Source organism: Oncorhynchus kisutch, linkage group LG4 (genome assembly GCF_002021735.2).
Source record: "Oncorhynchus kisutch isolate 150728-3 linkage group LG4, Okis_V2, whole genome shotgun sequence".
Classification (NCBI taxonomy): Eukaryota; Metazoa; Chordata; class Actinopteri; order Salmoniformes; family Salmonidae; genus Oncorhynchus; species Oncorhynchus kisutch.
Genome location: NC_034177.2, coordinates 8,639,616 through 8,660,358, shown reverse-complemented (window position 1 = coordinate 8,660,358; position 20,743 = coordinate 8,639,616). Strand labels below are relative to the sequence as shown.

General features: G+C 40.7%; 2 protein-coding genes and 1 long non-coding RNA gene across 6 annotated transcripts; 2 read left to right on the top strand and 1 right to left on the bottom strand.

Annotated features, from left to right (window-relative positions):
• Positions 1-1,307: 1,307 nt before the first annotated feature.
• ndufb5 (NADH:ubiquinone oxidoreductase subunit B5) lies at positions 1,308-3,933 on the bottom strand. The gene is made up of 6 exons (XM_020480176.1): positions 3,786-3,933; positions 3,115-3,200; positions 2,299-2,365; positions 2,083-2,144; positions 1,762-1,868; positions 1,308-1,540 (listed from the first exon to the last, which is right to left on the bottom strand). Exons 1-6 carry the CDS (start codon positions 3,901-3,903, stop codon positions 1,420-1,422), a joined length of 561 nt encoding a protein of 186 aa, XP_020335765.1. The 5' UTR covers positions 3,904-3,933; the 3' UTR covers positions 1,308-1,419.
• Positions 3,934-4,143: 210 nt separating this feature from the next.
• Positions 4,144-7,262, top strand: LOC109888572 (uncharacterized). The gene is made up of 3 exons (XR_002255148.2): positions 4,144-4,265; positions 5,779-5,920; positions 6,934-7,262. It is a non-coding gene; the product is annotated as an uncharacterized LOC109888572 (long non-coding RNA).
• A 1,470-nt stretch (positions 7,263-8,732) lies between these two features.
• Positions 8,733-19,315, top strand: LOC116373936 (uncharacterized). 4 transcript variants are annotated; one of them, XM_031822369.1, is made up of 8 exons: positions 8,734-8,895; positions 11,795-11,897; positions 12,166-12,241; positions 12,471-12,589; positions 12,820-12,856; positions 12,988-13,069; positions 18,655-18,742; positions 19,084-19,315. In XM_031822369.1, the coding sequence occupies exons 2-7, from the start codon at positions 11,839-11,841 to the stop codon at positions 18,669-18,671; spliced, it is 390 nt and encodes a 129-aa protein (XP_031678229.1). In that variant the 5' UTR covers positions 8,734-8,895; positions 11,795-11,838; the 3' UTR covers positions 18,672-18,742; positions 19,084-19,315. The 4 variants fall into 4 exon arrangements, with proteins under 4 accessions (XP_031678228.1, XP_031678226.1, XP_031678229.1 ...); XM_031822368.1 differs by lacking the exons at positions 18,655-18,742; positions 19,084-19,315 and having other exon boundaries at positions 8,733-8,895; positions 12,179-12,241; positions 12,988-14,051; XM_031822366.1 differs by lacking the exons at positions 18,655-18,742; positions 19,084-19,315 and having other exon boundaries at positions 8,733-8,895; positions 12,988-14,051.
• Positions 19,316-20,743: the final 1,428 nt, after the last annotated feature.

The following is a 20,743-nucleotide window of genomic DNA, read 5'->3' as shown; positions in this document are numbered from 1 at the left end:
TGTCTTAATACCGCTTTCAAATGCTAGTCGGAACTAGGAAACTGAACTTTCCAACTTGCTAATTCGTTGAACGCGGAACGTGATGAATTACAACCAGTTAATAAGTGCGAAGTAACCGAGTTTCCTAGTTCTGACTAGCACGTGAACGAGGTATTTGTAGCTTAACCTGTTATTACTACAAGCAACATGGTGGGAAAGGCCAACCATTCTGTATTTACAAATAAACGTCTTTGACGCTAATGTTGTTTAGTCTGATGTCCTGGGGTTTCTTTGATTGAATGTTTAGTTTGTGGGAACTGTAAAAAAATATTTAAAAAATATATATTTTGCTTCTGAATTTAATCACTTTTGACTTCCATGTTTGCCGATGGTAGAAATGGTCAGAAAGTGCTCGGTGACCTATACCCCACCATGAGACATCCATGCACAGCAATGAGTTGAGTAATATATTTGGCATTTTTGGGCTCAGAATAGGTTAAAATATATAATTCTTGTAACAATTTCATTCTGAAATGTATTTCAAAATACATATGCTGAAGTAATTATTATCCCAACACTGGAGGTTTACTATATAAATGGCCTGTCTAGACACTTATACTAACACCAAATTACATGCATTTACACCAAACATAATTTGTTGTGGCACATTCTTATATTGTACTAAGTTTAGAGGATGTGAACGGGTTGCGTTAGACTCGGGGTAAGGCCCCGCAATAGACTAGCGCCCTGTCCAGTAGGGTGTACTTGTACATCAATCTGCCTAACACTACAGACAACAGCAGATAGGCTCCTGCCTATCTGTCATTCTGGCTTGCAAACTTTTACCATAGTCTGTTTCCTGTCATTTCAGTTTACCCCAACTCCTGTAATCAGTCCAAGGATGCAGCTCAAAAGGCTTATCTGATCTGCATTGTTGTGAAAGCAAATGTCCCGAGAGTATCGATCATTACATGATCGCGCGTTCACTTCGTTTCAAATCGTTCACTGTTTCTATATCAATGCAGAATGAGGGAGAAACATTCCTCACAGCACAGCCAGTGGACATTCATTGGTTATGACAAAGTCACTTTTCTTTAGGTATGAGGAAGCATAAACGACCTGTCGGTGAACATTGTAATTTCATCACAACAAATGGGAGCAATAACTCAAAAGAAAGTTGAGACAGTTGTGCACCACTGCGAGAGAATGGGCCGTTCAGTACGTACTGTTGCAAAAACATTTAGCCAAATGAACGCACCCCGGCTAAACCAAATTGTAATTGTGAAGCCCATTAACAGAAAATACATGTCTAAAGATGAAAAACAGCCTTTGACATTATTGACATTTACTTTATTTTAGTCATGAAGAAAATAATATACAAACAGTGAGCCATCAACACGTGGCACTGACAGTTTAGACTGGGTGGTTGGACCGGTTGGTTTAATTGTCAGGCGTTGATTTGATGCTGTTGTCGACCAGATTCTTGTCCAGTGTCTCAATGTGGAACCAGGGTCCATCTCCCTTCGTTCTCATCTGCTTACGCACCTCTAGCTGTTTCAGTCTGCAGGTACAAAAACATTAAATTGGCCAAAAAAAATCCTTTGTACAGATTGTAGATGTGTATTTTCAACAGTCTTTTCTTTAATATTTTACATTTTTTTGTTAATACAAAACATAAGGAATGCAAGCACTATGTTGCAAGAGGACCTAAATGTTAGGGCAGCAAACCAATTAGATACAGGCTATGCAGTCAGTGGCAGCTCATCACTGTGTGACACTCACCTCATCTCACCCTTCTCAGACTCAATCTGGATCAGAGCCATCATTTTCTCATAGTCTTTCACTGGGGAGTCATAGAAGGTCCGTGAGATCCACCTGGTGATAGGATGCTGCAAATACAGGGACAACAATAGGACTCACAATCAACTTTGCCCAAGTCTTATTGTAAGCCATCTCCAGTGGTATCGCCAATGTGAATGTTTTGTTCAGATTTAAAGGCTAGCTGATGCCATTTCATTTTCTGATAGAATGACTAGTCACTTCTGATATTTGCTAATAAGGCATGGATTGTGATGAGTGAATATAACCGCGGGATCGTAGTACCTTGTAGTACTCCCAATGCTCAGGCTCATAACCTTCAGGAATTCCAGCCAGCTCAGCCTCGCCTTAAAAAAAAAAAAAACAGAATAAAGTATTTTGGTTAATTTATATTTTACCATATTTCTCCATAAACATGAACTGAAATTGCCTTCATCATCATCCCTGTCCCATATAGAAATTGAACATTTCTGTACAATGGAAATATCTACACACACTCACCGACAAACACATTCACGGATGTCACAAAGACCGCAACTGGGATTCCAGTAAGCAGGATATAGAATTTCTAGGAAGAAAAGTGGGGTGTGAATAAGTTAGTGAATGAAGTGGTTCAGTGCTGTGGACAGTGATGTAAATAGGATAGTTCCAGTCCTTGATCATGACTCACAGTTGCATTACACGTAAGAGTCATTGGACGAAGGCTTCTTCTGTATGGGGGAGTTTTATTAAGAGCCCTGACGCTTGGTCTGAACATTAACACGCACTGCTTGCGGTACGGTTTTGGAAGCATAAGGAAAAACAAAAAAGGCTCAAATTGATACACAACTATATATAGTTAGTGTTCCCACACGGCCATATCTCCATGTTACAGCGCTTGTTTACGGAAAACAGAGGCGACCACCTATGCTAATAAGCTATCTAACATGCTCCGAACACCTGTATGTAAGTGTATTTTCGTCAGATGGAGGCACATAGCTGTATGGATTTGTGAACTGCTGTTTCTTATTTGAAAGATTCTTTCTCGCTGACGAAAATTGAGGACCATTTGTTTCTAAAGCCGATGATTGACTTTTCTAAACGTTACAGCGTCGGGATTGCAGTTCACATGAGCCAGTCTTGGCTGAAGCTAACTGCTGAAAACCGCAGAGAAGTCAGAATTTTTCTTAAAACTATTGTTGTTTAAGGGCTTGTAAGTAAGCATTTCAGGGTAAGGTCAACACCTGTTGTATTCTGCACAAGTGACAAATGCTATTCTCAATCAAATTGTGCCTAGAGTTTGAGAACTAGTTTTAGTCTGAATAACTAGAAACTTACCAATAACTGCAGAAACCTCCGGTCATAGAAGCCAGTGGGCTTGATGATAAACATCTGCTTCCCATGGCTTCCCCAGCGGACTGCCACTGCAAAGCAACGTTTTCAGGGATGTTAAACACGGCAACACATTATTTATGTGTGCATATAAAGCATTGCATTAATGTGTTGCTGCACCTTGAGAGGAAAAGGTTGGAAAGGTTGCTAGTTAGTTACCATTCAACTAGCTAACTATTGTTCAGTGTTGTGTCAAAAATGAAATTCTGTCATCACTGTGACACTTGGATGAAAGAAAATTCTGTTGTTTTGGTGTGCTAGCAAGGCTGTGTGTATTTAGCTTGGCTGTTAGCTAGCTTAGCAGCTATCGTTTGTCCACTAAGCAGGTCAACAACACGTCAAGTTCATGAGCATCACAAGTCGTTTGAAAACTATGAAAATCAATCAGTAAAATGAAATGTGTATGTTGTCGTTTGTAGTGCTGGCAAGAGGAGACTTGAGAGAAAGATGGCTAACTAGGTCATGCCATGGCTAGCTAGCCAACTAGCAACGATAAGAATACGTTAGCAGGAAGCTAACGTTAGCCAGTCACACAGGACTAGCTACAAGGTCACAATAAGAAATGCCCACCACGAAAGAAGGAATTGTAGATGTTGGAAACGTGGAATACCATTTACCTTTATCTGTGCGTTGTGCAGTTCTGCTGAGCAAATTCACCACAGAATTCCCCGATTTTAGAGGATTTAGCCTGGCTGCAAAAGCAGCGGCAGACCGAAGAACACTCATGCCCACCATCGCTACTGAGGGCAAGCAGATTGGCAGACGCCTCTGTGATTGGCTCGACCATATAGAGTCGAAGCAGCCATATTTACTAAGGGAAAACATATGCGAATAACAAAATAAAGAATTTATGTAAATATTTAATTTCCAATATGTTGCTTTTTATGAGCTTTTGTTCACGATTAAAATTGCTAAAATTATTTACGTGTGTTTATTTATTTTGATGATGCATCCTGGGTAGGCTACAATGCGGTGACCTCAACCGGATGTGTTTTGACACTTTGCAGACAGTTTCAAAACGCTTTTAGGATATCTACACCCTTATCAGCTCAACAGTCTGCTCTCACGTTGACCAAATCTCAGTCTTATACTCACAGGTAAGAATCTAAAGCCTACCGTTTCTAACAACCAAATACTCGATCTAAACGTGATTTGATTCTCAATTGCGATATTGTTCTAAAACATAAAGCCCTTAACTTTCATATCACATCCAAATAATTTCACAAATGCAAAATATGCACTTACTGTACACCACAGGAGGTTGGTGGCACCTTAATTGAGGAGGACGGAATCATAGTATTGCCTGGAATGGAATTAATGGAATGGTATCGAACTCAAACACATGGTTTCCATGTGTTTGATTCCATTCACGCCATTCCAGTCTTTATTATGAGACGTCCTCAGGTGTTCAGTGCCTGTTAGATAGATAATTAGCACAGGTGGTCCCTCTGTTTTCTGTCTGTAAACACATGACGTAACATATGACCGTGTGGGAACCCTAACCCTATAAAAGGTATGTATCAATGTAATCTTTATTTTATGAAAATCTTTTATCATTGATTTGAAAGATATAGTTCAATATACTTCCAAAACCGTACCACAAGAGATGCATGTTAATGTTTAGATTGAGTTTAGCAGCTCTTAACTGAACTCCCAGGTACAGAAGATGCCTTCGTTCAATGATTCTTATGTGTAATGTAATGGAACTGTGTGTCATTACCATGAGCTATCACCACGAGCTATCACCACCATGGCACTGTCTGTAATGTAATGTAATGTAATGCAATGGACTGAAGAAGTTAGATGACACGGCACTTCTGACCAGGTTCATCATTATTAAACATCTGACCAGGTTCATCATTATTAAACATCTGACCAGGTTCACCATTATTAAACATCTGACCAGGTTCACCATTATTAAACATCTGACCAGGTTCACCATTACTAAACATTTGACCAGGTTCATCATTATTAAACATCTGACCAGGTTCACCATTATTAAACATCTGACCAGGTTCACACCATTATTAAACATCTGACCAGGTTCACACCATTATTAAACATCTGACCAGGTTCACACCATTATTAAACATTTGACCAGGTTCATCATTATTAAACATCTGACCAGGTTCACACCATTATTAAACATCTGACCAGGTTCACCATTATTAAACATCTGATCAGGTTCACCATTATTAAACATCTGACCAGGTTCACACCATTATTAAACATCTGACCAGGTTCACACCATTATTAAACATCTGACCAGGTTCATCATTATTAAACATCTGACCAGGTTCACACCATTATTAAAGATCTGACCAGGTTCACACCATTATTAAACATCTGACCAGGTTCACACCATTATTAAACATTTGACCAGGTTCACCATTATTAAACATCTGACCAGGTTCTCCATTATTAAACATCTGTAAATATGTCTAGTAGGGCATAGGTAATAATACAAGAATATCAAAGGGGGAGGATTAATGTCAATGACCGCTATCAATGGGTCTCTTTTGGAGAAGTGTTATTGGTCCAACTAGTACCTTTAAAAATGAATGCAGATACTCCAATCCAGAGAAATAGAGACAACCCTTATGTCCTCAGATTGAAAGGTCCATGAAGAGACACAGTGGTGAAGGAGAGAGAAGACGCTCTCCGCCTGCTCCAGACAGGTCAGGAGAGAGCAAGACCTGGGGCCTGGAGAAAGGATGTCTTTGGACAGGTCTACTAGTATACTGGTCTACTGGTACGGAGCTTCCATACACAACACACCACCTTCATACAATATCTCCTTCCACAACAAAGTGTTGCTTTCACCTTACTCTCCTCGTTTGCCATTCAATTTTCAAACATGCGGTACAAAATGTAGCATGTTAGCATGGCCGACATTGGGGCGGCAGGGTAGCCTAGTGGTTAGAGCGTTTAACTAGTAACCGGGAGGTTGCAAGTTCAAATCCCCGAGCTGACAAGGTACAAATCTGTCGTTCTGCCCCTGAACAGGCAGTTTACCCACTGTTCCTAGGCCGTCATTGAAAATAAGAATTTGTTCTTAACTGACTTGCCTAGTTAAATAAAGGTTTAAATAAAATTGAGTGAAGTGAACCGTCTTTGGAAAACTATCGGGGGTGAGGAATTAGGTACTCGAAGAAAACACAGGCAGTTCCCCTGAAAAATATTCAAAGTTACTTCATAGGTGTCAAATGGCAAGTTTGAATGTTATTGTACACTCTGCGATCATTTTTTTTTTCTTTCTAGGTACCGGTTTAGAGAGTGTAACGGATGTGAAACAGCTAGCTTAGTTAGCGGTGCGCGCTAAATAGCATTTCAATCGGTGACATCACATGCTCTGAGACCTTGAAGTAGTGGTTCCCCTTGCTCTGCAAGGGCCGCGACTTTTGTGGAGCGATGGGTAACGAGGCTTCGTGGGTGACTGTTGTTGATGTGTGCAGAGGGTCCCTGGTTCGCGCCCGGGTATGGGCGAGGGGACGGTCTAAAGTTATACTGTTACAAGAGCATGCCCTTCCTTGGTACATGAACAAGCGATGCAAACGTTTCTACACACCCCTATTTGTCACCCCCCATATGAGGTAAGAAATATTGTTCATGCATTCATTTTTAACAGTGTACAGTAGGAGAACCTCCAAGCAGAGCACTTAAATTATACAAGATGTGACATGGTTTTGTCCTGGGTCAGCTTCAACTTCACAAGGGCAAAAGCACTCATCTGTTGTCACAATTAGTCTTCTTTATTTTTTCCAGGCTTCGTCTAGAGAAACACCTCCTATGCTAAGAACAGAAAGCAGAACGGAGAGAGACAAAAGCAAGCCGGGCTCCAGGAGAAGTTTCCTCAAATGAAGGCCCGGACATCATGAGACTGTTAATGACCAATAAACATTATTCTCTCTGCTGCCATTCAGATTGGAGCTTGTGACTGTATCTAACTTAATTTACCCCCTGTTTTTTGCATAAATATGTCTGTCAGTCATCAGCATTTATTTGATGTTGGTAGACTGTAGCATTTGTATGTCTTTCTCTGTATCATGATGCCTTGACATTGGTTATTAATATTAAAGTGATGTACAGACTGAGTTTGTACTCTATTTTTAAGCCACAAAAATCTAAATATCCTTGAACATAACTTACTTTTCAAGTTGAAAGAGTGCGCCAAGAATAAATTGTGGGTGAATAAATATTCAGTTTTTAATCAAACTTTTGTAATGCTGTAAACCCTTTCCATCAATTGTCACTCCAGGTATTCTGAACATTGTCTTTTCTATTATGAATGGGATATTTTTCATACCAGTTTGACTGCTCAGACAAGTGTAATAAACTATCCTTACGAACGTGAACGTTGACTAACAAAAGTTGAAGTTATACACCTACAATACTTGTTACCTACATTAAGCCAAGATGGATCTTGAACTTCGATACCATTACATGAAGGGTCAATGGTGAAAACCCTGCAAGCAAGTGATATAGAGACATTAGAAAAGGTTTGTTTTCAGTGGTGCAAAGTACTGAAGTAAAAATGATTTAAATCGTTTTGGGGGTATCTGTACTTTAACTATTTATATTTTTGACAACTTCAGTACATTCATAAAGGACAAAAATGTACTTTTGACTCCATCCACTTTCCCTGATACACAAAAGTACATTTTGAATGCTTTGTATGACAGGAAAATGGTCCAATTCACACACTTATCAAGAGAACCTCTGATCTGGCAGACTCAATAAACACAAATGCTTAGTTTATAAATTATGTCTAAGTGTTGGAGTGTGCCCCTGGCTATTCTTACATTCAAAAAAAGCAATACAATAGTGTTGTCTGCTTTGCTTAATTTTTAAAATTATTTTTACTTTTGATACTTGAGAATATTTCAAACCAAATACTTCCCAAGTAGTATTTTACTTGGCAACTTTCACATTTACTTGAGTCATACTGTTTGCAACTGACTGATTGAGGACTTTTTCCACCACTGTTTGATTTGGACATTTATTTTTTATCAAATGTATTTGACAGGGACAATCTACTGTATTTCTGTAAATGTGCCAGATTTAGCCAGCTGGCTTTGTGATGTAACAAAGGTAGCTGATGATGTAATGAAAACAGACAGTTAAATATGTTTGTGTAGAACTGTTGCACATTTGCTCTGGAAATGAGGACCAAACCTACTCGTCAAAAGGAGTGAATTGCACCTCCAACTGAAGTCAATAATAAGGTATGGAATCATGCCAATACAGTCATTATTTATATAGCTCTGTAGCTTGCAGTATTTTGAAGGAGATAAGCAAGGGAAAATTATGCTTTGGTTAATATTTCTCACGTGAAAGGAAACATGACCATGCTAACTGAAAAATGGATACATGAATATTGGTCAAATGTACCTACATCTTCCGAAGCTGTGTTGGGCCTACTTGATAATAATAAAAAAAAGTCACATAGACGATGTCCATAAATTAGACAACAATACTGAACAGTTGTAGCCCGTTGGTAGTGGTAGGCTTCTGGCTGTGATCTCTGACCACTGTAACAGTGAATAGTGGCATTTTACCCGCGGTGTATAGGCTTGTTTACTAGGCTAACTAGTGCATTGGGGTGGGCTATGTGCAGCATGGGCATACAGGAAACCACTCTAGCCGCTTAACTCACCTTGGCCACGAGCTCTATAGTTTACAGCTATTGCATCACCTACAAAGCATCAACTGAATGTTGAATGTCAGGTATTTTAATTGTCTGTATTGTCTACTTGTTAAATGTTTGTAAAGTCTTCATTTGTAATTGTTTGTAATGTCTTATCAATTGGTGTTGGACCACAGGAAGATTAGCTAACGTTATAGCGTTAGCTAATGGGGACTCTAGTAAAGATTCACAAGACTGTTCACAGATTCACATTGATCACAGAATCTGATTGATAATCTTAATTCGAAGTTTGAGTTTTTTACTGGACAACCAACACTTGACAGATGGGCTAATCCATAGAAAGAAAATGTGATCTTGGATCTTGAACTCCCCTAGCTACATTTCGACTTAATGTTCAATATTACTAGTGGCACTCTGTCCTTACGAACAGTAAATCATTGGGTCTGACTCTTGATTTAATGCAATTTCATCATCGATAGTGAAACAACCACCACATAATCGTCAACTCCCCCCTACAAAACATGAATTGATTTGTGGTTTATCCTCTTTAGCTATTTGTTATTAGGTGTGATCCTGACTTGGAATGGCCACGAAGTTACACATTGTTTTAGGTCCAGTTAGTTTGGAAGTTGTGGTAAATGGGGGAGTGTGAGCGCGTGTCATGAGATGCTGCAGGTGTTGATATGGGGATGGATAGGCTACCACTGCCTTTAATTACTACGCTCTGCCTGCACCTACCTCAACTGGTACTCTGCTGCCTCGCTGTGGTGAGAGCACTAACACACTGAACATGATGGACAAGGATGCTCCATATAGCCATCCATCACTGTCCAGGCTGATGGATGTAATACAATATGACCAGATATGGTTTGATATCTCTTCTGAAACTGGGGTGGGGTTATTGAGTTCAGGGTTGTGTAATGGTTGCTTCCATGTCAGTCCTCAAAGATGAAATTGCATAGAATCGAATGAATCACATCCAATGATTTCCCGTTTTGGACATTGTTTTGAAAATGATTCTCCATAGCTGCCATACCTTTGATGTCATAAACTGTTACAGAATTCCCCTTCCTTATTATAAACTCTGATTAAAACTATGGAGTTCATTGGCCTACAACATATGTGTGTGTATTTGCCCTTAAAATGATATTGCTAGATGGAAGAAAATAATAAGATAGGCCTAAACTGTAATAAGATGTACTTGAAAGATACTATAAATAGCAGGAGACATACCTGGGTTCTAGACTGGTATTTAGGGCAAGCATTCAGTCTATCACAGTGCAATCCGTTTTATCACCAAAGCCCCATATACTACCCACCATTGTGACCTGTACGCTCTCGTTGGCTGGCCCTCGCTTCATACTCGTCGCCAAACCCACTGGCTCCATGTCATCTACAAGACCCTGCTAGGTAAAGTCCCCCCTTATCTCAGCTCGCTGGTCACCATAGCATCTCCCACCTGTAGCACACGCTCCAGCAGGTATATCTCTCTAGTCACCCCCAAAACCAATTCTTTCTTTGGCCGCCTCTCCTTCCAGTTCTCTGCTGCCAATGACTGGAACGAACTACAAAAATCTCTGAAACTGGAAACACTTATCTCCCTCACTAGCTTTAAGCACCAACTGTCAGAGCAGCTCACAGATTACTGCACCTGTACATAGCCCACCTATAATTTAGCCCAAACAACTACCTCTTTCCCAACTGTATTTAATTTTAATTTATTTATTTATTTTTGCTCCTTTGCACCCCATTATTTTTATTTCTACTTTGCACATTCTTCCATTGCAAAACTACCATTCCAGTATTTTACTTGCTATATTGTATTTACTTTGCCATCATGGCCTTTTTTGCCTTTACTTCCCTTCTCACCTCATTTGCTCACATTGTATATAGACTTGTTTATACTGCATTATTGACTGTATGTTTGTTTTTACTCCATGTGTAACTCTGTGTCGTTTTATCTGTCGAACTGCTTTGCTTTATCTTGGCCAGGTCGCAATTGTAAATGAGAACTTGTTCTCAACTTGCCTACCTGGTTAAATAAAGGTAAAATAAAATAAAAAATTTTTTTTAGGATTATACATATGGTTAGTGTCAACTTCTACTTACACGTTAAAGCTCAGCCATGTTGCTACATGTTTACTCATTGACTTCAAGTAGAGCATTGTTTGTGAATCTGAATAAAAGCCTAATAAAAGTGTATCGCCCCCAGCTTGGGCAGCACTGCTACACTGCTTTTTTGGGCTAAAGGTGTTTGTGACACGTGCATGTGTTCCAATGATGTCATAATTGTCTGTAGGTTCTATGTTGCCTATCAACTTGGCTGTCCTTCAGAAAGTAGATAATACTTGTATTTTCAAACGATTAATAAAAATACTAGCAACAAAACAAACTAAATAGATTTAATCAATTAATATGATATTGCCAGATGGAAGAAAATAACAAGGTAGGCCTAAACTGTAATAAGATATATCTTATAGACTTCTTCAGTGCATTTGGAAAGTATTCAGACCCCTTGACTTTTTTACACATTTCATTTTTTACGTTACAGCCTTATTCTAAAATGGATTACATACAACATTTTCCTCATCAATCTACACACAATATCCTATAATGACAAAGCAAAAACTGTTTTTTAGACATTTTTGCAATTTAAAACGGAAAAAAACAGAAATACCTTATTTACATAAGTATTCAAACCCTTTGCTATGAGACTCGAAATTGAGCACCGGTGCATCCTGTTTCCTTTGATCATCCTTGAGGTATTTCTACAACATGATTGGAGTCCACCTGTGGTAAATTCAATTGATTGGACATGATTTGGAAAGGCACATACCTAAGGTCCCACAGTTGACAGTGCAAAAATCTATTTTAATTCCAGGTTATAAGGCAACAAAATAGGGAAAATGCCAAGGGGGGTGAATACTTTCGCAAGCCACTGTAAATGGTTCAGTTCACATAAACAGTCATTATTTTCAGTTTGAGAGATCATCCCGGGCTTTGCCCCGTCTGCTGTAGCTGAGATGTCCCTGGAGGACATAGAACAACAAGACTATGATGTTTCTGACACTGAGAGAGTCAGGTAAGGCCACTTACACTCTGTCCAGTTAAATATTTGTGTGGAGATTAAGAGAGAGAGACTAATAAGAAAGAACTTGTTATGGGGCAGGTCAGGCGTCATTCATGGAGTCATTTGTAGGGTCAAGTCCCCAGCCAATCTATTTGAACCGCTCATTATTTGTGGCCATGTATTGACTACTAAGTGAGTCTTTGACATGAAGACAGTGGTTAGATTCTGCCATTGGGACTGCTCTGATGTTGTTTCCATTCTCTCCTGGTTATGACCATAGAGCCTTGTCCCAGTCTCTAGACCTGCCTGTCTGTGTGATGGATGACCACCTGACCTCTGAAGCTGTCAATGAGATGGTAAGTTGACCTTGTCATTTCAAATTACAACATTAATCCAATAAAATGTTATAGTGATGCTATCATTGGCAATGTTGACGTACCACAACCATCTCTGTTGTGTTTCAGTTGTTTAATTGGCCCAACGTTGCCAATGCTCCTCCACTCTTTAACAGTTAATAATAATTTCAGTATGATATTTGTTGTATATTAAGTTTGATTATTTGCAATATAATTACATTTCTACCAGGAGCAGAGCAATTCTACCAGGAGCAGAGCAACCTCAGTGATGGAAACCACAGAAGAGGGGAAGCTCAACAATGTGGAACATCTGACACTTTTGGACTTCCTTCAAAACCTAACTGAGAAGTATGTTCTGTTTTCTTTGGTACTATCACACCTTCAAGGAAATAGGATCAAATTAGAAACTGATCAATCGAAAAAAGAAAAAAAAATTGCTAGAAAAGTTGTCACATTGCAATTTTGCCAAAACAACTGACACAAAGCAAGTATAACTTCACGATCAGGCAAATAATTAAATAAAAACAATTCTGCCACGCATCCTGATATGACAACATTTATAACAATATTGTTTTCAGGCAATGGAGGGGGATTCGTGAGGGCATGTTTGACCCGGTAAGATCATGTTACTGACAATTTAATTAGATTACCATGAAAACTCTGCCTAATGTTTAACCTTGTTCATAAGCTCTTGAAAGACGCACTATGCAACATTTTAAAACACTTCTTCTGTTTCTGGAATACAGCTGACAAAACAACAGCTTGCCGGCTTGTGTCTGAGGATTGTCCAGTTTTTATCGGACAAGCTGATGCAGATCATCATCCCAGGTCTTTACGAACTACTGGGCATCCAAGATGCTACCTCCTCTCCATTGTCACAGAGATCTCGCACAGCGTCACTCACCAGTCTGTTAGACGATAAGGTTAACACCAAGTCCCGCGTTAGATTTACTGAGGCTGGTGTACCTAAGAGGCCATGCAGTCGAAAGTCTTACAATAGCTTTCGCATCCCGACTCCCTACCCTTCCTCCAACTGTATGGATCAGGAAGAGGAAGAAGAGCAGGAATCACAACAACTTAAGTTCAAGGAGATTTACCTGACTAAGGGCAGTGGAAGCTACCTGCCCAAGGGGGCCATGAGGTATGTTCTTAAAGGGAAATTTAACAACTTCATATTCATCTCCAGCATCACCATATGTGAAAATTACACATTTCCATGCTTTGTAGTAAAAAAAATATAGAGGGACGTAACTGTTTCCAATAGTGCTGAGAAATTAGTGCTTTTTGAGGTTGGTTTGGTTTCGATTCAAATATTTAAAAAAGAATCACGGTTTTGGATTTCAATACTTTTTTTAGACATTGAATGCACTGTGGATTATGTGTGTTGAATGCTGTAACAACACATAATAAAACAATGAATAAAAGTCCCATGATGGTAGTGACTGTCCATTACTGTTTATGACTTATCAACCATCATTTACTTTCTCATATAAAATATTTATTTGATGACTTTATTATTTCATTCCAAGTCATCAACTCATCTCTATAGAGCTGCTGCTTATCCTGTCTGACAAAATCACAATTTTAGTAGTTCTTCTAAGTAAATAAGACCTACTTTTATGACCGCTGAACACCGACTGTCAATCACTTAGATCATGTATTTCCAGGTAGAGAATCCTCGCAACGCAACTGCTTTTTATCTCTCTCATGCATTCTCTCGTCTCTCCGTCTCAGTCAATGAGGTTTCCGTATCTGCTCCACACAGAGTGGACAAGCAAGTGGGCGTGCAATGGATTATGGGCTTTAATTGGCATATTTTCTGTGCTAAACTATGTAGAATATTGACCTGTTGGAAACTACAACTCCCTACTACATTGCATAGTTCATGCTTGATCTGATTTATCTCTACAGAAACTGAGCATCGAGCTCACAGAAGAAGAAAAAAATTAACTATATGGAATTCAAATAATTGAGCCGACGTCGGTCAATTAGTTGTTTAAAAACTAATTGACCGACGTGTAACAAAAATGTTGGTTAAATGCTCAGCTCTAGATTGTAATGACATCATCAGTGTGCATCGTGTGATTTTAACCAATTATGAGTAGGCATTTCCTACTAATTGGTTGATGATGTCATAGAAAACACTTATCTTCCTCTTTCTTTTTTACTACAAAACATAGAAATGCCCGTTTTTCACATATGCTGATATTGGGGTGGTGCTGGAGATGGTGAATATGAAGTTGAAACATTTAGAAATTTCCCTTTAACATTTCTTCAAACTGCCTTGTATTTATGATTGTCCTTGAAGTTATTAGAAGTTACAGTATTTGAAGTTTATAGCAATTTGGATTTTTGTAGAGGATAGACGTTGCCAGGATAGATAGATATCTACAGGCCAGTTTCAATACAAATGACTTATACAAAAAAAACATTTTATTGGGCTTTAGAAATTAAGCAGTTAGGCTGACATCACACTAAGGTTTTTTCTCAGAGAAACAGCAGTGTTTTCCTCATTGTTTTAAATGGTACAGATGTATTTGACACACTGAATGTGCATCACAGCCTTACATATTATTTGTTTGACTGTGATGATTTCTGTTTTCAAGGACTCTAACCTCTCTGTCTGATGTGCAGAAGAAAACAACCAACTCTGAGACGCTACAAGTCCTCTTAGGTGTCTCAGAGGACACCCTCGTCACCTGTGTGCAGGACAGCCTGCAAGGTTCTCTCTCCAAACTTGCATGCATGTCCAATTCTCCATCTGGAAGTGCAGGCTCTCCAAAGATGACCCCTGCTGTAATGGCAGAAGTGATTAAAGATGTCAAGTCGGCCTTATCAGTGGTCGTTAAGAGTGCCTCCGCTAGCCAAACCTCTCAAGTGACACCGGTAAAGGGAGACTCACAGACCAAGGTGACTGAGAGCATGGTGAGAGAGCTGGCTGCAAAACTTGAAAAAGTTGACCAAGAGAGCAAGAGTCTAACAGGGCAAGTCATGACCACAATCTCTGACACAATGGTAGCTTTTGTTGAAGAGAACGAACAGAATTTGCTGGAAGATCTGAAGGACAAGATCACATTTTTGGCATCGCATGTTGGCTTCATTGAGGATCTTGATGCCCTGATAAGGAAATACGAGAGCAGCTACAATATTGGTGAATCTGGTTCCTCCTGCACGCTCACATCTAAGAGCATCCAAAAACTCTCCAGCCGGGAGTTTCAAACAACAGCAATACAAGCAGTGAGTGGAGTTCTTGCCAAACAAGTCAGTAGTTTGAGCTTTCCTAGTTCAGTCATTCAGTCTGAGTTAACAGGTGCTGTATCAGGTCAAACATTGTCTGGCATTTTAAAGACAGAGTCAATTCGCCCAGTGGGCTCAGCAGCGTCAGTAGTTTTTAAGAATTTCGTGTCAGATATGAAGTCCTTGGCTGAATCTGAAGAGAGTCCCCAACAGAAGAGTGCCTGGTCTGCTGCTGTTCACATTTACCACAGCATCCAAAACAGCTTGAAAGATTATTTTGGCAAGCTTCAGAGATTTGCCCTAAAGAGCATTGTCACATCTGATGACAACATCACAAATGCTGAGTTTAAGGAGACAGTTCCACTTCCTTGCTTAGACATGAAATATAGGCCCAGTAAGAGTGAGCCTCAGTTGCCAGAGTCCACTGGTGAAGTTACTTTACAAAGAGGCCTAAGTGAGTGCTCAAAACTTCTTTGGGCACAAACTGAGTCAGAAGAAAGCAAGCTCCTTCTGACAACTTGCACCAAAGAAGTTATCTCAGAGCTTCTGGTCTTGTACAAGACTGAGATGTCAAAGGAGGACCCCCTGTACACTGTTGGAGAAAAAGGATCAGACTTCTCTATTGAGAGACAACAATTTGTAGAGGGCGTTCTGGCTCAGCTTGGGGATATCTCCCATTCCAGGGCCTCATCACCAATAGTATATGAGTTCCCCTGTCAAATTGAGGACAGCAGAAGTAAGGCCACGGCTTCTTTGACCAGTCTGTTAGATTGCATGAAAAAACTCTCAAGTGAGGAATTCAAGAGTGACACCACTCAAGCAGTGAGTGAGTTCCTAGTTAAAAAGTCCACCAGTAGCTTAACTAGTGCACAGCCTGCTTATTCTGTAGCATCTAGGTCTTGTTCCGTTCAAAACCAGAGAACCTTGTCAAAGGATATTTGTGCGGATTCTGCTGCCTTTGGCATCATTGACACATTTGTGGAAGACCTGCAGAGCTTGGCGCAACCTGCAGAAGTAGAGGAGAGAGAACCTGACCTCCAGGAAAATGCACAAAAGCGAAAGAGCAGGATCTGGTCTGCTACCACTAGTTTATATAAAAATATTAAGAAGACATTAAAGGGCTTCACCATTCACCGGCGGAGGTCAGACGTGCAGAGAAGAATGTCTAGCCATACACCCACAGAGGACTCTGGACATCTTGTGACTGAGGAGTACCTTGGTTTGGCAAGCCAGAACTTGACGCAAGCTAGTAAGAGTGTGCCTCACTTGCCCAGTTTGAACCAGGAAGTGACTCTACACATGGGTGTCAGCGAGAGTTCAAAACTTCTCTGGACTGAAACAGACGAGGGTCTAATGAACAATAGTACCAAACAGGTCATTTCAACAATCTTGACCTCATGCGAGGATCAGGCATCAAATGCACCTTGCTTCTCCACAGTAGGAAAGAAAATATCTGATATGTCCCTTGAGGTCACCATGTTGGTAGGTGGTGTTCTGTCTCAGCTGAAGGACATCTCCTTGTCAAGGTCCCCAACACCATGTGAAGACATGTTTGAACGTCTCCAAGGTTCTACTGAGCGAACCTCTCCAGTAAGTCTAGATTGCAGCACGGCTGCCTCCAAAAGCATTGCATCTTCCCACAGTCTTTCAACAAAGAGCCTCCAAAAACTCTCTAGTCATGAGTTCCAAACCAAAGCTGAGAAAGGAGTGAGTGAGGTCCTCTCTAGATCATTTAACATTGTGGAGGAAGGCACAACAGATAAGTACCTCCAGTCTGTATCTACATCCACCACATCTACTGATATTATACAAACCATGGTGAAAGACCAGCAGGAGCTCACCCAGACCACCCAATCATCTGACATGGTATCTGGAACCTCCCTGCTCACCACTGGACAGGTTTTTGAGAAAAGGATCTGGTCTGTTGCTCGTCACATCTACTACAGTCTGCAAAGTAAGATTACGGAGTTTCTCAGAAAAGATCTTCAAAGATCAGACACAACACTTGGTTCAATCCAAATCTTTACATATCAAAGCAGTCCTGCATCACAAAGAGCAAGTCTCGGCCATCTTGAGGTCAACCAGAGCAGTGTTACACCTGGAGGAAACGTTGCCTGTGTGGACATTCCGCACAAATTACTACCTAAAACCACTGAGCTCTCAGGATCCATGCTGGAGGATATTGACACGATCCGTTGTAGGAGTGCTGACAGCCAAAATACAAGAAATACCTCTTCTTCACGCTCCTCCATCTCTCTAACACCTACTTCAAAATTAAGGCAGTCGAAATGGCACTTTGCCTTACCCGGGACTCCCATCCCCACTGAGTTTCCTGCTCAGATTGACTTTCCCATTGTTAGAAACACAATCATTGAGGACTTCTTTCACACAGAGGACTTACTTCCTGTAACCTTTGTGGACAAAGTCAGGCAAGCTGCTGGGGTGGTAGTGGACATTATGGTGGAAAGTGTTGAGAACACACAGGAAGATGGACAGGGTGCTTCTCATCTTGACGACCTCCGATCTGCTGTTAGGAAATTGAGAAAAATAATTTCCACTTGGACCATCCACATTTTCAGTCATGAATTGGTGGATAAAGTGATAGCCCTTCAGGACAGCCACAGCACTCCACAGGTCTTAACATTGGAAGCAGCCAAAAGTGCTTCAGACTCCATTCTTTCAAGGCTGAAATGGGGAAAGGAACAATGTGCCATATCCAAGGAGCTCTCCTCTCAGCTTCTCCAGATATTTGCTGAAGAGACAGTGAAGGGCTTCCTGAGACAGTGGTCAGATGAGTATGAAAACATAAACTTTGATGTTTCAGTCCAGAACGATCCAAAGACTTCTACTTGCATGGTCATTCTTCAAATGATCACCAAAGCCACTGCTAAATGTTATTTTGAGTCCACTACCAGTGTGGCCACCAGTGACATTGTAGAAGGCGTGTTTGATTTGGAAAGGGATACCATCAGCAGTACTGGAGAGCAGGTCCTCACCTTTAACACAAAGGTTTAGTACACATACATCTTTCATGAATAACACTGCTGTTGACCTTTTATGAGATATATGATTCTTTGTGTCATGGCATTGCACTGCTTCTTTGCAATTGATATCCTGTACTTTAAGATATCGAAAAAATTTCAGTTTGTTTTAATGTGCCTTTTCCCACCAACCAGGGTTCCAAGAAAGTTAGTAAGAACCTCTGTCCTCAAGAGTCTCTGGAGTACCAGCCTCAGAACATTTCCCCTACTGTGTACTTTACAGGTAAGCCCTGCTGCTGTTTAGGCTGCTGCTCAGTCAAGACTGAGACATTATCCCTTTACCATTCCACTAATTCATTTGGAAAGACATTGTACTCCTCTGAGTTGTTACCTATGACATACTGTACTGTGGGCTGGGTGGTAGCCTAGTGGGTTAAGAGGTTGGGCCAGTAACCGATAGGTTGCTGGTTCAGAATCCCTGAGTTCACGAGGCAAAATCTGTCAATGTGCTCTTGAGCAAGGCACTTAATCCTAATTGCTCCTTGTAAGTCTCTCTAGATAAGAGTGTCTGATAAATGAGTAAAAATGTAAATTGATGGCATGCTGGATGGTCTTTTGTTGCAGAGACGATGACAACATCTCATGGCTCCTTTTCTCCAGAGGGAATTTATGATATCGCATCGTCCTTCCCACTTGAAGAGAAGAGTCGCAAACCCTCCCTTTTCACCAGATTGTCTAGATCCATCACGAAAGGCTTTCTCAGCCCATTCAAATCTTCAAGGAAAACCAAATTATTTAAATAAATTCCTCATTATAAACAACGAGAGCATTCATTTGTTCAGATGAGAATCTAATCGTATTGGTCACATACGCAGAAAACAACTGTGGGATGCTTTATTACGAGCACATTCCCAACAATGCAGAGTTAAAAAAGTAAGAAAATATTTTCTAAATAGTAACACAATAACAAGGCTATATACAAGGAGTACCAGTACCGAGTCAATGTGCATGGGTGCGAGGTAGTTGAGGTAATACAGTATGTACATGTAGGTAAGGGTAAAAGTGACTAGGCAATCAGGATAGATAATAAACACAGTAGCAGCAGCTAGTGTGAAAGTCGGTCAGTGTCACAGTGAATGTGTGGGTAGAGTGTAGTGAGTGTGCATCGAGCCAATTCAAGAGAGTCAGTGGAAAACAATTAGAAAAATACATCAATAACAAATGGGGTCAACGCAAATAGTGCAGGTGGCCATTTAATTAACGTTCATCAGTCTAATGACTTGGGGGTAGAAGCTGTTCAGCAGTCTAATGACTTGGGGGTAGAAGCTGTTCAGCAGTCTTATGGCTTGGGGGTAGAAGCTGTTCAGCAGTCTGATGGCTTGGGGGTAGAAGCTGTTCAGCAGTCTAATGACTTGGGGGTAGAAGCTGTTCAGCAGTCTAATGACTTGGGGGTAGAAGCTGTTCAGCAGTCTAATGACTTGGGCGTAGAAGCTGTTCAGCAGTCTAATGACTTGGGGGTAGAAGCTGTTCAGCAGTCTAATGACTTGGGGGTAGAAGCTGTTCAGCAGTCTAATGACTTGGGGGTAGAAGCTGTTCAGCAGTCTAATGACTTGGGGGTAGAAGCTGTTCAGCAGTCTAATGACTTGGGGGTAGAAGCTGTTCAGCAGTCTAATGACTTGGGGGTAGAAGCTGTTCAACAGTCTAATGACTTGGGGGTAGAAGCTGTTCAGCAGTCTAATGACTTGGGGGTAGACTCTGTTCAGCGGTCTAATGACTTGGGGGTAGAAGCTGTTCAGCAGTCTAATGGCTTGGGGTAGAAGCTGTTCAGCAGTCTAATGGCTTGGGGTAGAAGCTGTTCAGCAGTCTAATGGCTTGGGGGTAGAAGCTGTTCAGCAGTCTAATGACTTGGGGGTAGAAGCTGTTCAGCAGTCGTATGGCTTGGGGGTAGAAGCTGTTCAGCAGTCTAATGACCAGGATCCTGGTGTCTACCCAATGTGCTGAGCACTCCTCCTGGCCAGAGTCCGCGCTACATTCAGCTGCTACAACCATGGTCTCTGTGTGAAGGCACTGTTAGAGAGTCAATCAACCAGAACAAGGTTAGGAGACCAAACCTGTGTCCTAGCATTGTGAAATACTGTATATGTAATGGCCTCAATACATTAATGAAGCGCCCTTACATCCTATCCTCTCCCCATACTGAAACAACTTGTTAGGGTGAACCAATAAGACACTATATACCTTCTAAGTTGGCTGATGATTTGTTTCAGGACTTGTTAGGGTAAAC

Excerpts from the sequence above, each read along its gene's own strand:
- LOC116373936 (XM_031822365.1), top strand. The coding sequence starts at position 14,987 with ATGTCCAATTCTCCATCTGGAAGTGCAGGCTCTCCAAAGATGACCCCT. Across the intron at positions 18,488-18,654 it reads TCCTCACCTTTAACACAAAG|GGTTCCAAGAAAGTTAGTAA; the intron begins GTTTAGTACACA and ends CCCACCAACCAG. Across the intron at positions 18,743-19,083 it reads CCCTACTGTGTACTTTACAG|AGACGATGACAACATCTCAT; the intron begins GTAAGCCCTGCT and ends CTTTTGTTGCAG.
- ndufb5 (XM_020480176.1), bottom strand. The coding sequence starts at position 3,903 with ATGGTGGGCATGAGTGTTCTTCGGTCTGCCGCTGCTTTTGCAGCCAGG. Across the intron at positions 3,201-3,785 it reads TGCACAACGCACAGATAAAG|TGGCAGTCCGCTGGGGAAGC; the intron begins GTAAATGGTATT and ends GTTGCTTTGCAG. Across the intron at positions 1,541-1,761 it reads TCTGAGAAGGGTGAGATGAG|ACTGAAACAGCTAGAGGTGC; the intron begins GTGAGTGTCACA and ends TTGTACCTGCAG.